Raw genomic sequence first — 20107 nt, 5'->3', positions numbered from 1 at the left:
GGCCCGGGGGCGGGGGGCGGGGCTGGTTAGGCGGGAGGATTCTGGAGGACTTGCAGGCCTACTGGATTCAAAAGCCAAGCACAGCGAACGACAACGGAGACTCACTCGGTTGTAAATCCTCATTCAAATACCCCAGTCTGAAACCCTAGGTGGAAATGCACGCTGACGGTCAGGGCGTCGCGAGGGCACTGCCTCTTCTATTTCTTTTCTGTGTCGCAGAGCAAGCGGGGCTATGAGCATGGATGCCACACGCACGGGACCGTCGGTCACGGTTCCACGGTGGAAGGCCAGGATGCCGGGTGGGAATGCAGGCGGACGGCCCTGAACTGCGAGGCTCAGATTCTTCTTCTCTTCCAACAAGGGGATGTTTTAAAAACCTCGTCTCCTAAATTCACCTTTAACCGGCACTGGGGTAGGTATGGTGGCCAGGTTGGGACATTCACCCTGGGGCCCGGCTGGACTTCAGCATGTCTAGATATATCTGGTCAGCGGGCAGACGGGTGGACATGGGAGTTCATTAGCAGGGTAGCCTCAGGCTGGCAGTTCATCCTGGTGCTGGAGGAGGCACTGCCAAGCCCGCCGACTGTCTTGGGTAGTTCTGTCCTGCAGGTCCAGCCGGGCACTCAACGCAGACGGGGCTGCAGGGCAGAGCTGCCCTGTTAGAGGCTCTGAGAAACACAGCAGCTTACATGATGCTGCCAGCAGCCCAACCCCACAGAGGGAAAAAGGCTATCCTCACTTTCTCAGCCACCCCGAAGGGCTGTGGCATGTCGACGCCCCCAGGATCTCCGGGGAACTCCGAGACAGGGGGAGTCGGGAGGTGCGCTGGTGATGCAAATCATGATACTCCACACGTCACGAATGCTCACCCTTCTACCTGCGGATGCCACAGGGCGACGCGAATTAACTCTGAGTTAACGGACATTTTAAACTAGCCAGGCATCCCTGGATCTTTCGGAGGATGGCTCTAGGTCAACTGCGAAGCGGGGTCCATCCCATTCCCCCACCTGTAAAACGGGAGCACACCTGGCCGCTCTGGAGGTTAAATGTACAGCGTTTGGCACACGACTCGGCTGATGGTGGGAGCACCACACCCCTGCGGTGATTTTTGTAAGGCCAGACTGGCCTCGGGGGCCGTCCTTTCTCACCCGCTTTCCCACATCTCTTCCCCACCTTCTAGAAGGTTTCCTTGAGAGCCTAGTTCCATTATGCTTTTTCCACCCTCCTCTCAACAGCGAAGCAGGGGTCACGGATAACCGCCGAGGTGCCCGTCGTGGTGGAAGGCGTGCCGTAAATTCAGAGTAAGGTCTTCCTAATAGGCAGCTTTCCTTTCTGGGTTGTTTTCATTGCCATAACTTGCCACCTGCTCTTAACCGGAGGAGGTTCAGACCAGGGACTGGTGGGTGGGCACGCGAGGGGCGGGGGTAGGCAGGTCGGGGTGGAGGGGATGGTTCGGGGCCCTTCTGCGGAGGCCATACTACCTGTCCTGCTCATTACGCGGGTCCTGCCCCCCATTCCCAAAGGGGCTTTTCCTCGGAGGAGCACAGCGTCAGCGGAAGTGGGGTCTGCAGTCGGCACCACCCCCCGCCCCGTCCCACATGCGCAGGCCGCTCTGAACCACTGAAAAGCCTCCTTAAGGAAGAAGGGCACAACGTTTCTTCCCAGGAATGAATCGAGAACCAGCACTGGATTCGTCACTTCAACCAACCAACCAACCAACCAACCAGCCAGCCGGGACCACCCCGCGTGGAGCACCACGTACAGACACTGCTGTGACGATGAAAACAGCTAACGAAACAGCCCTCTGCTGGAGATGCTGGTGGTGCTCCACTGGGGTGAGTCTGCACCCGCCCCGTCCTCGGGGGCATCTACCAACATCTGCATTCATTTCTGGCTGCCGTGACTTGGGCAGGGGTGGTGACTGGCATCCAGTGGGTAGAGGTCAGGGATGCTGTAGAGGTCAGTGCACAGGACCGCCCCCAACGACAAAGAACGGTTGGTCCAAAATGTCACCTGCACTACTGTTGAGAAACCTGGGATATAGCAAAAACGGTAATGCAGGGCTGAGTTGGTCCTAAGGTCAGGGTGAGGCCGAACGAGGCGCTCGGGCAGGAACAGCCGTACGTGACGGCTGGGAACGAAGGAGCTGCAGAGGCCCAAGGTGAACGTCCTGTCGGCGCGTCACGGCCTCGGTGGAGTTGGCTTTGAGAACGTCCTTTGGGAACCCAATTAATCAAAACCCATTCAAGTGACTCGACCGTGGGTGCTCCCGGGGCCTGGCTTGGGTGCTCCCTTAACAAGAGGTCATTGGCGTTCCTTTTACAGTTCACTAACCAAGAGAAGACGAACAAGAAGGAATTCCGGGAAAAATATAAAAGAAGGTGGTCTCTGAAAGGAAGAGGAAGGCAGGCCAAGGTGAGACGCCCCTCTCCTGGCTGGAGAACTGTCTGTCCAGCTCTACGTCTGTCCAGCTGTTCTGGGAAGAGACCGCACAGAAAAGGCCTTTGCAGGAGTAGCGTCTTGAGGGCACTCACGGATCGTCTTCCAATGGGAAGTTCCAAAAAGCATGGCTTAACTGCCACAGGAAAGTAAAAACGAACAAACAAACAGAAAACGCCTCCCCAAAGAAAACCAAGCCAAAAAAGCCAACTAGAAAAAGTTTCTAAGATCAAAAAGGGGACCACGGAACGTCAACACTGAGAAGCCTGGGGACGGGGACGGATGGTCCAGGACATCGAATTCGGAAGCTGCTGTCCAGAGGAGGGTCAATCCTGAGGGCGGCCGTGGCTTGGACGGCCAGGGACTGTGCCACACGGGGCGGACGCCCTCACTGCTAAAGCCTCCCGCTAGGACCGCCGCCCCGAAGGCTGCGCTAAGGGGCAGTGGCGGGGACCAGCCCAGGCAGGCGCGGCTCAGGGGCAGCACACACAGTGGGAAGGCCCCCCCCCCACCGGACGCCCCTTCCTCCTCTTCCTCCCTCTAAATCTCGATGAACTTTCCCTGATCCCAAAGAGAGAGAGATCGCGCGTTAGCAGATGAAGGCCTTTCTTAAACCTGTTCCCGCAGGCCAAGGGACGGGAGGCTGGGACAGGTGGGGGGCAAAGGGCAAGAACGGAGTCTCCGAGTGCGTCTCAGTGAGGGCGGGACGGAAGCCTGGACGAGCTGGAGGCTGGGCCTGAGACGCGCACAAGGTCCAGGACACGGAAGGGGTTTAAGCCGAGGGAAACCATGCCGAGAAGTCGCTTTTCCCCGACAAGGGGTGGCGGGCGGTGAAGGGACCCGGCTGTTCTCACCACAGGTTCAGTCCTGTGAGAAACCACTAATTTTTCCACCATGGAGGGTCTCTTAATGCTTTAAAAATGAACCCACCGCAACTCTTCGCGAAATCGGAGAAGACCTTGAACTACTTATTTTTTGAGACGGTTGTGTGAACGACTGTTCACCTACTGAGATGGATCCCTGGGAGAAAAGACAAACAATGGCTCCCATAAGCTACTGTGTTTTTAAGGTAAAAAGGACTCTTCCCACCACCTGTGAGCCAACCCTGCTCATAACCATCAGCTTGTGGGCCAGGGGCCTCAGGTGCCGTCCTGGACCCGAAAGTGAGTAAGAGGAGGCAGAGACAGGCTCAGGGGGCACCCAGTGGTACCTGTGAACGTGTGAATGAGCACGTGAGTGAGTGAAAAATCGAGCTGGCCAGATGGCAACGCTCCTCGGGATGAGGTGGCAATGGCCACTGGAAGGGCAGCCTACACCACGGCCTGTGACAACAGGCGTGTTTGGGTTGTCCACGGCCTCAGAGCTGTAGGCCACTTGACAGCACACAGGAGCTAAAGGCAGCATTTACGACTTGAGAGCAAAACTCCTTGGCCGAGCATGCACTGTCTCCAGCTCCAAGGGCCACCTGTGCCTTTCACCAGATGAGGCTGTTGTCATCTGGGATGTAATGCGCCACACAACTGGTGTGGGGCAAAGATGGAGGGGGAGAGGCGGCCGCACCTAACTGGGCCAGCACGTGAGCCCGGACGGTTCTGCGGGCGCTCCCTGAGACCCGACGACGTCCGTGTTTACAGGGCCACAGTAGACACCCAAGGAAAGACGGATGAAGGCTGTCAAAAGCCCAGGGTATGGTTGTGGGTAACTCACTGCACCTCTTTGTAAAAGCAGAAATGGCGATGTGAAAATCCACCTTTCACGGCTGTCGTGAGGATTGGAGGAACGAGTGTGTGTGCAACCCTTTCTAAATGATCAGGAGTGACACTGACCCAAAGGTCCAGCATCAACGGCAGGCTCCCGGCCCGTGAGCAGCGTGCGAGCCCTACGTGAGGCGTGAATGAACGCTGCTGACAACCTGCCTCCCTTCCTGAGCTCCGGGTTCAGCACTGAACTCCGTCCTTGTTCTGACATTCCTACCCATTTGGTAAAAATCATTAATGAATAACATGAAATCGGGCGTGATAACGACGTGACAAGGCACGGACAGATGACAGCCTGGGTGGAATTTAGGATGGCGGCGCTGCCCGCCCAGAGCCCCACGTGACACGTGGGCCGCTTACGACCCTTTGCATGCCGTGTCACGGCCGTGGGGGGCTGGCGGGGGTGGGGCAGAGCCTGGCTGTGGAGGTGGGCTTCTCGGCTCTGACTCTTACCTGGGAGAGGCCACTGAGAGTGAGCCACACCTGTGTTGGTCTCAATTCTGTCCTTTACCTTGGCGTCTCAGTCATGTAGAGTATAACCCACGGTCGCTGGCATGGGAATTAGGGGGAGTGTGAGTAGCGTGAAAACATCTCCATCACCAAGCGAATCCAAACAAAACCCACATGAGCAGGGAGAGCGTGGGACACACCGAGCGCAAAGGCCCATGGGGACAGGGAGCAGGAAGGAAGCAGGTCGAGGGCGGAGCCTCTGTGACGACAGAGGCGGCTGGACGTGCTCCGTCTTGGGGGAACCGTCAGCCACATTTCCAGGCCCGGTTCCGGGGGGCTGACCGAGCGCTGTGCATGGCCCCAGCAGAGCGTGTTAGTAAGGACACCGCCAGCGTCTGCGCGTGGTTCGGCGCTGTCTTGATTTGATTAAACAACCAGCGGCAGAAACGTGTGGGCGCGTTCTGCCCTGGGCCCCCTGGGAGGTCACCTCCGCACCGCACCGCGGAAGCACCGGGCGAGGGAGCCGGGGCCCCGCGCGTCTGCCCCTTGCTCGGATCGGCATGCTCGGGGATGGTCCGTGCACGGCCCACACAAGCGCAGCACACGCTGAGGGTTACAGAGTGAGGTTAGCTTGCTTGTTTAGTCACCCGAGGTTCTGGAAATGTGCTCACCGAAGGCCTGGATGACCACTGAAGCCAGTGCGTTTTGGTACAGAAAGTCTGGAGGATAAGAACGGACAGGGGAGAGTATTTGGGAAACGGTCAGTGCCTGGCCTCGGAACTCGAGATCGGAGTGGCCCGTGGAAAGGACGCCACAGACCCACAGGGGCTGACAGGGAAGCACCAGCGTGTGGGAGATGCCAGGTGCAACACAGAGCGTGTGGCGTGACCCCGCCTGTGCAGACGTGCACGCGGCTCCCTGGACGGTTCCAGAAATCAGTGAGCAGTGGGGCCGGGAGCTGGGGAGGGGGAGACAGTGTCTGTCCACTGACTATCCTTCGCGACTGCTTGTCTCTTTCACCACACAGAGCGAGTATTTTAATAACTTTAAAAAAAGGAATTAGGACCTCCTTCACCTCCTGCCAACACCACCTGTGGCGAGAGACTGGAGGCAGGCTGTGGTTTCTCAGACAACATTAAACAGTACTTGTCTCCCCTGTCGCCTTAGAAAGGGACCGTTCTGGTCCAGAGAGAGCGGTTTTATCGATGGGTTTTCTGACAGACACAGGCTGGAAGGCACAGGTTAGGTGAGTGGATTCTTGCAGGTGCCAGTCACGTGTGTGTGAGGTGTGACGGGGGAAAAGCTTATCCTGCACTGTGTTCTATGGAGCAAAAACACACACTCCTTTCGGTCTTTTTTTTCTTTTCCCTTTGGGTCTTGATGCTGATGGCCAGCTTTAGACCACTGAAGGCTCCTTTTCCAAGACGGGTTGCTGTAGTAACCACTGTTACCCTGGACCTCTGCTTCAGACAATGGGAACTTGGTTCGCACCAATCGAGGCACACAGGGTCTGCGTTTATCTTGTCACTCACCACGGAAGCTCCCTGAGGCTCGCCAGAGAGCTGCTTATTTATGTTGATCGTCATCTTAAATGTCTCATTTCTTCCCATTTCTCTTTCACGCAGAAACGTATTTGGGAGAGTGGTTATTAATGAATAGAAAGACTACTTGCCTCTCCCCGGGCAGAAGATGCTGTCTCAGGCTGGTTTAAAGGCTTAAATCAAATCTAAGTACACCGTGATGGAGCAGACTCTGGTCTCCAAAGGCCGATTAGTGTTCGCATGTTGTCGGCGAAGCCTCCCGAGTGTTGAGGATCTCAATTTTAATTAGGATCACTGCTTCTGGTTCCACTGAAAGGCCAAGAGAATCACCCTCCTCGCTACCTGAGACCTGTTTAGATGCCGCCCGAGGCTGCCTGTGGCCCCATCAGCTGGACAGCTGCCCCTCTGTGCCCATAACTTTTCAGGGTGATGATGAAAAGAACAAAGCACCATGAGATGTTCTTAGTTTCAGGAAACACACATGGACTTTTTTAAGTGTAGAGAGGCATTACAGCTGCCACTTACTCTAAATGATTCAGGAAAAAAAAACAAAACAAAAACGTGTATGCGTGTGTCTGCACCCACACGCACTCGGATGCAAAGAAAGCATGGAAAAGCAAATTGGTAAAAAGGTTAACGTTTAGGGCATTTGGGCAACGGGACTACAGCATCTCTCCTCCAACCCTGCCGTTAGGAATGATTTCCAAAGAAATTTAAAAAACTCAAAAGGACCTCTGCACCCACTTTGCTAATTCGACCACCCTCGAACTCTCTCTCGACGAGCTGGTGACACCGTGAACGGAAGGACATCGGGGTGGCTGGGGCAATGAACGTGACCGCGTGTTCTCAGTGGGGCAGCCCCGCCAGCTGCTCTCGATGTGCTGGTCTCTTCGGCTCTTGCTGCAGGGCTGACGACATCCCAATGAAAGTTATTATAATTTTTTTTTTCTGTTGCTTTTTGATAAAATTACGAAAGTAATTTCCCCAGAGAGGCTACCCGTGAATGACAGGCCTATTTCAAAAGTGCTCTCCACTCATCTATCAACTCCGGAATGTTTATCTCGGTGTTAACCTTATAGATTAATTTCTCTCTCTCTCGTAAGCAGGTAAGCACAGCGAACGCGTTTGGCCTGCCCGTGAACTAGCAGTTCGGCCCCTCGGGGCCAATGGACAGAATTCGAAAATGAAGAATCAATTAATTCTCCACTGCCAATGTTTGTAGAAGCTGCTATTTGTCATGGGCAGGATGAATGGAAACTTGAAGGCTGTTCCTGGGCGCTTTATTCACATGAATAATGAATGAGGATAAAAGCCTGCGAAATTCAAAGTGACGTCAGATCAGAATATGGGGCTGTTTGGGGGTGTGCCGCTGTGGGCATACTGCAGGGACTAAAACTCGGGCCCCTTTTTTTTCAGGCGAAGCAGGAAGAAAGAGCTTCTTCTCCCTCGGTGAGTCCTCAGGGGTTTGGGTCAAGTCCTCGTTTACCTGATGCCTGGGGAAGCGGCCAGGACCCTCTCATTTCTCCCTCAGAAACTGAATATTGATCTTGTCAGGGGTGACTTAAAAATAAACTTAAAAATAAAACTGACACCCCCTTACATGGGATCTTCTGAGTATTCACGAGCCGCTTTTTGATGACTCGGGTTTTTCGTTCAGGACACCGGCCTCATGCTGAGCTGACGGTCCCCGTGTCTGTGGGGCAGAGGCTCCTCAGCGCTGTTTTCTTGAGGAGAAATGGAAAGCAGCTGGCTTTGTGCTTTTATTTTTCCACAAGGAAGGAGACTGACGTGGCTGCCTCTTCTCCAGGAGAGCACAGCATAGCTGTCTTTGTTTTTGCTTTTGTTTTCCAGAATAAACCAGCACACAGGGGTCACCCCGTCTTCTAGAAAGTCACCCTCGTCTGCACAGCTGCACATGGTGGGCCGTTCGGGGACACGGGACCCCACGCCTGTGGGCTTCTGTCCGGCAGGCACGCCCCTCCCCACTTCCACTTCTGAGGCCCCACATTCGCCGCCCTCCGGGGTGATGGCCACAGTCCCCACACCCGATTCTTCGGTCGCTCTCCTCTCTCCTCTAGGTGGGACCTGCACTGCAGGTCCCGACCTGAAGGTCGCTGTGGGATGGACAGTCCTGTGTGGAGCCTCTTGATGGAGCCGCCGCATCATGCAAGGTCTTTGGTGGCCGAAGTTCACATCCTCCGAGGCACTCCGGCACGGCTTCAGCGATGTCACTTCGGTAGGCAGGAAAATAAAAAAAGATGGGGTGCTATGGGAATCCCCACGCCTCCAGCTAAGCTCCGTGTCTGCCCAAGCCACAGAATCTCTCTACTCCCTTAGGGAAGTCAGTGATTTTGGAACACCCTTTTGTTGGGGGTTCCCCACCAAATTAAACATTAAAATGAAGATGAGAGTCCCGGCCTCACAAGCACAAACGTGATCCCCGGAAGCACCCTGCAGATAGCTGTGGGTACTTGAAGTCTTACTGCTGGTATTTACAAAAACCAAAGGCTTGATTTCCTGAGAGGCAGGAGCAAACGGTCCCTAATCCGATAAATCTCAGGGAGATTGATTCGCCAGCACTTGCTAAAAGAGCATCGAGCAAACTCCACCAGGACAGACAAGGCTGTAAACGCTGTTCAGAGGAGAGATGCTCTTTGAAATGGGTTCACTGCATACGTTAAGCAGAAGCTTCCGGCAGCAGTATGTTTGCCTTGTTTTCTCCGCGGCGATGGCTTGGCTGGAGTTGCCGCATCTTAGAAATAACAGAACTGCCTGGCAGAGAACATTCAGCTCTGTATTTTATCGGTAAACTCGTCTGACCTCCTAATGAGCTCTGGATCCGGGAGCCATACTTTTCACCGAGAAAGATGGGAAAACCACCTCACAGAATAACTTTCCCGCGCGGTTAGCTCTCTCCTCTGTGGCCGTGTGGACCCCGGTGTGTTCTGCCCTCCCGGGGACATCTGGACTTAGATGGCTTCCTTCTGTTGTCGCCGCGTGGTCTGTCTGCTCCAGCATGGCACCGCGAGAACAGGGCGATGCCCTGGAGGCAGCTGAAATGCTCCCTTCACCCGCGATTTAGAGCCGACTCTGATGCTGTGTGGGTGGCATGGCGCGGGGACGAGGGAAACGGAGCCCTGCCAGGGGCCAGGACTTTTCCTGATCTGTGTGTCTGCCCTTGACTCTCTTCTGCTGTGGGACTAAAAGTCTGCTGCTCACTCCTGCAAACCTCCGCTGCTGTTTCTACCTCCCTGCCGTGCCATCTCCTGTCCACTCCTGCGTTTCCAGATTCTTCCTCCAGCAGAATGTGGGCTTCCGGCTGGGACACCTCGCTGTGAGCAGACAGGTCTCTCCCTTCCTCAGCCCGGGCTCTGGCCAAACAGGCCTTTCGCACGAAACCTTCGGTTTTAGGGCCTTGGCCGTGATTCCTTCTGCCTTCTGTGAGTCCAGGGGCTGTGTCTTCACAGTCAGAGGCAATTTCCTGTTTCTTCTTATTTTAACCAGCACTCAGTTAAAAACCAAGCAAACGGCAGCACTCTGAGAACAAGTAAATAAACAAACACAGCTCATGGCTCAACTGCCTGACCTGTGTCTGTGTGACTCTGATTTTGTCATTGCGGTGCCCACAGGGGAAGACTTGGAGAAGTCACCGGTTTGCTTTCCCGACAACTGAGTTTAGGGTTGCAGCAGCCACAAAAAGTGGGAGACCATACGCACACGGACAACTGCTTCTGAAAGTGAGGTGGGAATGAAGAGAAAAAGATGTGATTTACGGTGACTTTGCCGTATCTCCTCTCTTTCTGGAAAGTGACAGACAAGTTTGCTCCACACATAAGAGCAGGGCCAGTGTGTGTCTCCATGCTGTTTCTGTAGAGACACTAAGCTGTGTGCAAGATGCTACTGTGGACCTTTCCTGTGTAATTTAAGAAGGCTAAAGAAATATAAGAGGAACAGGAAAATCCCTAATGTAACGTTCTACTGAGACCGTCTGTAGCATCATGTATTGTTCTGTGTTCACCCCGCCCCTCGAAACCGGGTTTTGCAAACTGCAAGGCGGGGATCGTATGAGAACCCCTGAAATCAGTGCCCAGGACTGGCTAAAGAAAAGGCAGGGAGGCAGAGACATAACGGCCCTGTTTGAAATGATGATTCGGGAGAAAGTCAACTGACCTGGTTCATTTTAGGTTTTCTTCAGTTCGTGCTAAAAATATCTTGGAGAAATAAAATCGATGGGCTCATCCCCCCCGCCCGCCGGTTTATTCTCAGAGCAGAGGACGCCTAAGCATATTTGATGAGGACGCTGCCGCCCTGAGAATAAAGCTCTGTGCCACGCAGCCAGTAACTCAGCCACCTGGGAGGGTCCCCTTTGCCTGCTCAGGGGGCGCCTGGCAGAGGAGACAGATTTAAGCTCAACCATCACAGCAGCTGTTTCTGGAACTGACCGTGCAATAAAACTGCCCTTTTGCAGCCTCGAGAGCTGAGGCACCATGACTGCCCAGCACTGGCCGAGATGGTGGCGGAGCTGGAGGCCCAGATCCACCTGGCCGTTAGAAATAGGGTGCAGGGAAAAGCAGATCCCTGGGAGGCACTGAGAAGTGGCAGGTGGCATGAATGAGGAGGCTGACGTCTTAAAGACTCGCAGTTTCTCTCCAGGGATATAAACATTCAGAAAGGCAAACGCAGGCTGCAACCAGCCGTCCGAGAGCTGGCGTATGGCTGGCTAGAGCACAGTGATGGTATGGTGCGTAAGGACACAGGTCTGGGGGCTGGAACACCAGAGTTTGCATCCTGGTCCCGCCAGTTACCAGCTGTGTGTCCGCAGGCGAGTCACTCAGCCTCTCTGTGCCTCAGCTTCTTCGACTGTAATCCGGGACAACAGTACCTACCTCGCAGGGTTGTGGGGGTTAAATAAGCTGATTGGCAAATCGCTGAGAACAGGGCCTGGTACGTAGTGTTTGTTAAATAAATGAAAAAAAGAAAAGGGAGCCATACAGGAAGAGTCAGAATGAAGGTGAAAAGGACAGGAATGGCGGTCGACACCACACACTCCTTGCCGCAGGAGCTGATGTGGGGACCGGGGCAGCGTGTGGACTGCACCCAGCGCCTGCCTATGAGCTGGCTAGGATTTAGTTACGCTCCGGGCCACCTTCGGTGCAAGGCAAATCCAGGAGCGCTGGGGACAGATGAGAAGTCGGCTGAGGACTCAGAGCAAGGAATTCGAGTCCACAAAATCCAAATCCCAAGCAGACCTTCCTTGCTGTCTAATTGGGTTGGTGGGGGGCTCTCTGCAGCCACGCTATTGGACAGCTCTGTGAGGACAGACGACCCACACCCCCCTCGCGGCCTGCTCTGCCGTTGCTCGGACCACACAACCGACGGCAGGGGCAGGCACCTGCCCTGTGGAGGCCGGAGGTCACTGGCCTCCTCTCTCCAGGAAGGAAGGTGGGTGGGACACCTCCAGGACTGGGGGGACTGGGGCTCAGGAAACGGGCTGCACCCCTGGCTCACCACTTTGGGCTTGAATGGCGGCTGGATCTCCCTGTTTTCCAGTTTCTCCCAGTCGATCCTCCGGAAGAAGGCGTGTTCTCGCACGTCCCGTTCCCCCTCGGGCCCGCAGCCCAGACGCTTGCCGGGATGTTTGGTCATCAGCTGGAAAGCAGGGGAGAGGATTTAAGGTACTCCGTGGTGACTACAGTTGGTAATAACGTATTGGACGCTTAAAATTTGCTAAGAGTGGAACTTAAGTGTTCCTCGTCCAGAAAAAGAATAAAGGGTAACTATGTGAGGTGATGGATGTACAAACATGACGGTGGAAATCCTGTCATAATGAACGGTCGTCCCTGGGTATCCACAGGGGACTGGTTCCAGGACCCTGGGGGACACCAAACTTCGAGGATGCGCAAGTCCCTTCGATAAAACAGTGCAGTGTTTGTATACAACCTACGCACATCCTCCTGTAAACTTTAAGTCATCTCTAGATTACTTTAACATCCCATACAATGTAAGCGCTGTGTAAACAGTTGTTACACTATATTGTTTAGGGAACAATGACAAGAAAAAAAGTCTGTATGTGTTCAGTACAGACACAACTAGCGACCATTGTAGACCTAACTACATACTACACATCAGCAACGATGTAACTTTTTTTGCCTGTGTATTTTAGATCTGTGGTTGGTTGAATCCAGGAGTTTAGAACCAATGGTTACGAAGGACCAACTGCATATGTATATCAAATCACCGCGTCGTACACTTTAAATATATTACAATTTTATTTGTCAATTATAACTCACTAAAGCTGGGGGGAAAAAAGAAACAAATAAGCAGAAAATTCGTTCATATATTCCCCAAAACACATGACCCAGAAGGGTCATGGCAGTTCTATTTGTAATGGCCTCAAGCCGAAGAAGAAAGAACCCAAACACCCACCGGCAGTAGACTAGACAAACGAATCGGGTACGTTCACACGATGGAATGCTACGCAGCATTGTGACAGATGGGACTCCAACTGCACACAGCAATATAGAAACATCTCTCCATCATACTGGTCAGGGGAAAAGGGCCAAGGAGCATCCACTGCACAACTCCATTTGTGCAAAGTTCAAAAACAGGCACAACTCATCCGAGCAGCGACAAGGGGGAAGTGACAACAACATGGCCTCGGACGGGGCTTCTAGGGCGCTGGAAACGAGTAGTTACATGGGTGGGTTCATTTTGCGACATGTCTTGGACCTATATGCTGATGATTTGTGTCTATTTACCTACAGTGTACCTCAAACACTGAGAAATGAACAAAGAACTCATCAAGGCATACCCAGCGAGGCGACGGAAGGAAACGGACATTTTCTAAGGGTCTGTGATTACTTCCGGTAACCGGCAATGCAATTCCGTGAGGTGAATCGGAGACTAGGGCATGGTACCATTAGCCGGCGGGGCCTGAGTTCCAGAAAGTTTTGGGGTGTGAATCCATTTTCCGCTGCGCCCTGCGTATCACCAAGCACTAGCCCCCGATGGCCGGAAGCAGTGGCGTGGGTTTGTGATCTTTCCGCCATTTTGATCAGAAGTGTGGGCAAGGTATGTCGACCCTCTTGGTCCGTGATCGCAAAAGGAATCCAAATGTACTTACTCCTTTGCAGATGGAAACGGCCTCCTTGGATAGAGATTTCGGATAAGAAACGTTGTGCTCCATTATAGACTGAAACAACTCGTCTTCATCTTCACCGTCGAATGGGGGCTATTCCGGAAAAGAGAAAGACGACAAAATATTTAGGCAGAGTAATTTATTAACACGGCACCCGAAGATCCGATTCAACACCGAGAAACAGAATGGGTTTCTTGGCACGCTGCAGGCTGCAGAGTTAGCTCAGTTAGCTTTCGGGTTTATTTGATTATCTTTAATTAGGTTGGAGGTTGTGTGATTTCCATTTTTCCTTCTGTCTCTTTAATTATCTTGCCCTGGGCAACTCAAGATAATCTTTAAGAAAAATGTTTTTGAGTAATGCTTTGAATGATTTGCAAATAAATTATAATGAATACATTAATCTTGTGATTATGCGTTCAAAATCTAATTATGATCACGTTAGGTTACAGAGGGCTTTGTTTTCAGAAGGTGGAGCTGGGGGAGGGGTTGCAGAATGTTACTGCCCTTGGGTCCTGAACACGGGGTGAAGGGGACAGCAGAACATGGGCAAAGAGGGCTTGCCCAGGTCCAGGAGTTCACACCAGGGCCCCTGTGACCTAACACAGAGCTGCCACCTGTGTGGTGGCGGTGATGGCGGCTAAGCTTCCACCTCCCTGTCCTCTTCTACCTCCCCATGTAGAGAGTGGGAGGCACGGTGGCACTGTGGGAGGTCACGGCTTTGAAGTCAGGTGGATCTAAACCAGAATTCCAGCTCCGCCACCTCCTAGCTGGGTGTCCACAGGCAAGCAACTCACCTCTTTAAGACACAGTTTTCCAATTTGTAAAATGGGATTCCCTGAGGAGTCTATAAAGTGCCCAATACTCTGTCTTATACGTAGTAAGGGCTCAGTGAAGGGTGCATACTGGTATTGTCTTTTAGGCAGATGAATTTTCATTGCGGGGGCTGCTAGGATCCTCAGGAGAATTTTGTGTGAGCTCGAGCTTTATTCTCCAGCATGTCTTCAACCCTGAGAGGTCTAGCAAATTGCCTGTCACTCTGGTGGGACAACCCACAGGATAAGCGGGCTTGTGGGAAATTTCTTAATGTTCCCCTTTGGCTTAGCTACTCTGGAGCTCAGCACAGGAAAGGCAGAGCGGGGTCAGCCCTCCTGTGGAGAATCCCATGCGTCATCTTGTATTTTTCTTCTCGTGTAAAGGAGGATGCACAGCCACTTTGGTTAGGGTCCAGATAATGACAGGGTCTGGCTTAAATTTAAATTATATCATGGACCGAAGACAACAGTGCCATCATCGGTAGGATATCCCTTCTTATGAAACATTTCCCCCTCAGTAAGAGAGGGCAACTGAATCAAGCAGAGCGTCCCCTACCCCCCACCCCAACCACCAACGCACAAATCATCCCAACCCATTCACGTGGCCTCCAACCTCCATCCTCAGCCCTGAATCAGAGGCGGGCGTGGGGCCAGCACACGGGAGCCACGCCCAGCAGAGGGAAAGATGCTGAGTATATGAAGAACGCTCCCTTGGGACCAGGTGTGGGAGAACAGGGAGGAGGGGTGGTGACTGATGCCACTCACTTTAATTTTTGGTCTAAAAATATAAATAAACGGGCCTCTTTTCCGGTTGTAAGAGCCTGGTGTTAAGAATGTCTAATTCGGTGGAAGCATGAAGGTGGGTGAGGAGGACAAAATTAGCCTCCTGTGAATGACTCAGAGCAGGAGCAGTGTGTGTGTGGTGAGTTTCTGTGGGCAGAAGGAACATGGGGCTTGGGATGCCCGCAAGGCAAGTCAGCTGGAGGCAGACACCCTGCTGGGGGCTACAGGCTGCAGATAGATGGTCACTGGGGTCAGCAGGGGACGATCCATTAGTACCTACAGAGAGCGGAGCAGGACAGGCTGGGGCGTGGGTGTGGCGGTGCCTGGCCAAGAGCGACGGTGTGGCCTGACCTCCTGTCCATCTCTCCACGGCTCCTCTGCCTGATCCCACGCAACCGCCCCCTTCTGGACGCCTGTTCCATAGCACCCGCAGAAACGTCTTCCCTAATTCGAGATCTATACACATGGCTGAGTTCCGGCCGAGGACATTTTCGTAACTAAAACAAACACGGCATGGTTTCTGCTCAGGGCTGTGAACCGCACACCTCCAGGGGGCTCCATTCACCATGAATTCGCTGTGTGTACATACTCTGCAGTGTCCTCGTGACCTGGAGGTGAGCAAGGCACAGGGTCTGCTGCTGGGTCACCAATGGGCAACTCACAGCCTGGCCCCTTGGGGCCGCCAGTCAGGATGGGCTACATCATTCGTGGGTCTCAGTGCAAAATAAACATGTGAGGCCTCTTATGAGATAATTATTAAGGAGTTCGAGACGGCAAGAGCAGAGCACTAAACCAAAGGAGCAGGTCGCTTCTGAGCTTGGGCCCTGTGCGACTGTGAAGCTGGCCAAATGTGGCTGGCTGGTGTCTTTCGCTCAACGGTGACAAAGGCTCCAGGGAGACTCAACCAGCCTCTTGGCTGATGCTCAGGAATGCTACATGGGCTGCGTCACAGGTAATCCAAGCCAAACGTCTAAGAGAAACTTTCTCCAAAGAGAAATTCAAGTGCGTGCTCCCAGGAATCCTTCTCCAGCGAGGGGAAGGCCCCCCTCATTTGAAGGCCATTAGGTCAGCGCAGCTGCAGCCCCTGTTCCCCTAACATGGACGCCAGGAAGTGTTTGGGGGATGTTCTGGGCAGGGCGCTGGCCTCTGACACCTGCTTAATGCTTTTCAGCTTCGCTCAGGTGAGCATCCTTCCGCACATGGCTAATTTCTGAAACGGAGACTGCCGTGTCGGGGATCAGGCCTTGTCCCCTGCGCGTGGAAGTCTTCACCAGGAAGCACCCCTGCATCCCTCCAAGGGCAGGGTATCCGGCCCCCTGCACACCCCTGAGAGTGCTCCTCAGAACGTTAACCCGACAAGGTATTCCTGGGTCCAAGTTCGCATCCTACGTCCCTTGTGCAGGTGTGCACTGACATTTTGAAGGGCCTGAGAAGTCCCGTATTAAAGAACGCTGTTTAACGCAATGCGCATCATTACAGTCTGGGGTTGGAAGGGTCCTCGGAGGCCCCCCAGGCTCGTCCATTGCAGTAAGATTCCCAAACTATAAAGAAAGCCACGAGGCAACATGTCGCTGTGGCAGAGCCTCGGGGTTTCACCCTGTGTCCCAGCCCTGTGTGGCCCCAAGGACTGGACCTTCTCCTGCTGGCTCATCTCGGGGAGGACAGATGCCCGTACCCCTGAAGACGTGCTGTCGCCCACTGTGGCTCTACATCGCCCGACACAGAAGCACAGCCAGCACTCGGGAGAGAGCAGCGGCGATGGCGACAGCAGCTGCAGCCACACTGACCTCCTGGCTCCTGCTTCTCCTCCGCGCCATGCAGCCCGTGGAGTGCTTTGTCGGCGGCACTCCCTCGGCCCTCACAGCGACCATGTGACGTGCGTATCATCGATCTCATTTTGCAATTGCGGTCCCTGAGGTTCCAGGAAGCGCTCTAGCCAGGGTCACGGAGCGGGGTTCAAGTCCGGGCAGCCTGACTTCGGAGCCTGGGCTCTTAGCCCTTCTGAGCAACGCCACTTCCCCGGCTCGTCCCAGTACTCAGAGTGGGCAGGGTGACCCCCGGCACTGCAGCTCGGCAGCTGGTGCACCCCGCACGTGAAGACGGCTCGGCCGCTCGGGAAGACGGTCGCGGTGCTCTGTAAGAGGCTGGTTCACGTCCTACGCGGTGGGCGGTGGTGAATTCTGAAAATCAAAGGGGGCAGGGGAACAGGCGCCAAGGCCTGAGATGTGTTAAGTCATCTTGTGGAGAGGGACCGCCTCTCGGTGCGAGACCCGCCACGGTGCTTATCTTTGCTGATGCCACACGTCCACTGAGGGTCAGCAGAGGTCACCCAGGGACCCACCTGGTGGAGCAGCCACCATCTTGGTTGTGTTGTTGGGGGGCTGGGACAGGACCTCTGGGGTGTTTTGGTCCAGCTCTCAGGTGCTCCACTGGGGAGCACATCCACCTAGATGTCATGGGTCGGAATTAGTCCCGTGCCCCACCCGATCACGAAGGAACTGGGAGGTGCAATCCCATATGAGCCAGGAGGGAGGAAGACCCCAAATGCCTGGTGAACAGCAACAGTGACCGCCACGTTCAGAAAAGCTCCCTGAAGCCCTAAATTAAAATCAGGTATTCTTGGGAGAGGAACGAAAGCAGCATCCACATTTCCTGTAACTAAGAGCAAACATGCTCTTATTTTTTCTGTGGACCCTGTGGCTTTTCATATTATTTTCGAATGATGCCTAATTTGGAATTCTTGGCTTTTCACTCACTGCTGCAAATACGTTTTCTCTGTAGCCACCAGGGTACCTAGTCTGATTAATGCCGCCGAGGTGATCCATCATCAGAGACTGACTGACTCATTTATCCGTGGGTACATTTATAATCGCTTCCAGCACTATATTCTAACAATGGAGGCTGCTCTGAACATCTCCGTGCACAGTGTTTGTTCCTTCTCCGAATTACTTCCTAGAATCATTTCCCAGGTGCGAGATTACGTGTCCAGATCACCCCTGGAACATTCTTCCAGGTGACTGCGTGCTCTCAGGCTTTGGTGCTGGAGGCAAGGCAATGGTGGAAAGTTATAATTACATTCATTTTCCTCTCACGCACACCAGCCACTGAGCCTGGGGACAATAGAGGGTCATGTGTTGCCGAGGTACCTAGCACATGACCGTTTTGGATTGCTTCTCTCCCCTCTTTCCCCCATTCCCATGATGATCTTTTAAATTTCTACAGATCTGGACTTAGTATTTCCAGCTAAACTACCTGTTAACTAAAAAGTCTTGGCTCGGTGGAACAGTTTTCTGAACGGAACCGGGGTGACCTCCTTGGAATGTAACTTACGAATTCTAAACGGGCAAACGAGAGATGATGGTTCATTCTTTCCAAAATGATTCCGCAGTCACTTACTAGTAAGTGGTCACTGGAACCATGCCACGTGCATCTGCAGATCGCAGATGACCAGGGTTGGGGGAGCGGGGAGCGCCCAAGGACAATTCAGGCTCAAGTCCTGGGATAAAGTGCTCATTACTGATTCACCAGGAATGAAGACAAAGCATTAATAACGCTGTCAGAAAGAGATACAAAGAGAGGGCTGGTCCCTTTATGATGACAACCCGCGACTGCTTCGCGCCACAATAGGCTCATTAGTGTGCTGGGTAAATACTATTTATGCCCCGAAGTGATCATATTTGTCAAGCAATCCAGAAACTGAAGACTCAGGCTGTTTACACTTAGCTGTCCCCTTGGCTGCTGACAATAAATAAAGCAAATGAGAAGAAAATTGCAATAAACCATTTGTTTTTCCTGCTCATCTTTAGCCCTCTTGATTAAAGAAGACAAATTTAGACCACGACCACATCAACAACTTTATAATTAGTCTTACTTTTCAGTAAGAGCCTCTATTCCCTCTGCTGGGTATCTGAGGTTCCTGCAGCTTTGGAGGTGGGGGCAATGCATGCAGGGCCTTTATTATCCTTTTTGGGCTGAGTCATAGCTCAGGAATATGTTCAAATTTGCATTGAGTCAGAGAGGAAAACTAAGACGGGGCGTCTGAAACGAAACCCTGTGTCTGTGGCAGATGCAGTGAGGATTTCGAGAACAACCGGCTGTGCCTGCCGTTGCCCCTGAATGTGGGATGCCTTTAAGGTGTCATATTCAAAGAGTGTCGCCATTTTCCATAGAGATTATGAAAACTTCAGGAGATTATATAAGACGGGCTGATCGACTCCGAGAAACAGGAGAAAACATAATGAAAATGTGCCGGCATGTCTATGAAGCCACTGGGTATGGGAGGGACCTGCCATAAGGAAGGTAAATGTTCAAGTCGTGGGCCTCGGGACCAGTTCAAATGAGGCGGGACTTCAACATGCATCCTGAAGGGGACTTCCCTGCAGGAGTGAGGGCATTCCCTGAGCTCTCCTCTATGGGAGAAGGATCCAGGAAGCTTGACTAGGAAGCAAAAAGGGGGTGGGGTGGGGTGGGGTGGGGGACTTTGCTTCAGGCCTGGCTTCTGAAATTCTAGTCTCTTGCTGGCCAATAGAGAGACAGCGCATTTCATCTCTTGTAAAGCGCCTGTTGGAAAGCGATCCTATTTCCGCCCAACCAATTTCCTTTGTTGGCATATGCAAATGGGATGCTTAATGAAAGCAGGGTTTGTTTTCTGGGCTCCAGAGTCAGAACATTCAAGAAGGGATCCAGGAGGGGAGCTCAGCTTTTTGTGCCTTCCTGAACGGCGAGGCTCCCACGGAGCCGATAATTCAGTCAAATTTTATTGTCAAAATTCTAAAGAGGGGGAAATTAACTGAAGGAGCAGGGAACTTGTGTTTTGCCAGCTGTGGTCTTCCTGACAGTTGTTCTGTATAAACCTGCTTTTCTGCCTTTACAAATGGAGGTATTTGGCCTAAGACGAACATTTTGTTGGGTGGAAAAGACGGAATAAATTATACACAAACCACTTTTCACATATAATTCAAGACTTACTATCACTGAGAAATAATGACCAAATGTAGGCTAAGTGGCTTGCTTGAAAGTCCCTGGGCTGGTTAGAGGCAAGGTCTATGCCTTATGTCTTTTATCATTTAAAAGACTACCTCGGTATATAAAAGACATAAGATACAATGAAAGGTATAGAGGAGAACTCATCAGTGGCTTCCCACCCCGGAATGAAAGCCAACGGTCTGGTGACGATCTTCATGCCCC

The 20107-nt window shown here is 52.9% G+C and overlaps 1 protein-coding gene across 1 annotated transcript in view; it reads right to left on the bottom strand.

Annotated features, from left to right (window-relative positions):
• The window catches only part of PRKCA (protein kinase C alpha), a 378887-nt gene that overhangs the window by 6856 nt on the left and 351924 nt on the right, over positions 1–20107 (bottom strand). The window contains exons 15-16 of the mRNA XM_015589706.2: positions 13311–13418; positions 11696–11836 (exon numbers count right to left, since the gene is read on the bottom strand). Coding sequence (XP_015445192.1) covers positions 11696–11836; positions 13311–13418 — 249 coding nt within the window. The remainder of the gene's footprint in view (positions 1–11695; positions 11837–13310; positions 13419–20107) is intronic.

Source organism: Pteropus alecto, unplaced genomic scaffold (genome assembly GCF_000325575.1).
Source record: "Pteropus alecto unplaced genomic scaffold, ASM32557v1 scaffold134, whole genome shotgun sequence".
In the NCBI taxonomy this organism is placed as follows: domain Eukaryota; kingdom Metazoa; phylum Chordata; class Mammalia; order Chiroptera; family Pteropodidae; genus Pteropus; species Pteropus alecto.
This window is presented reverse-complemented; position numbering and strand designations above follow the sequence as displayed.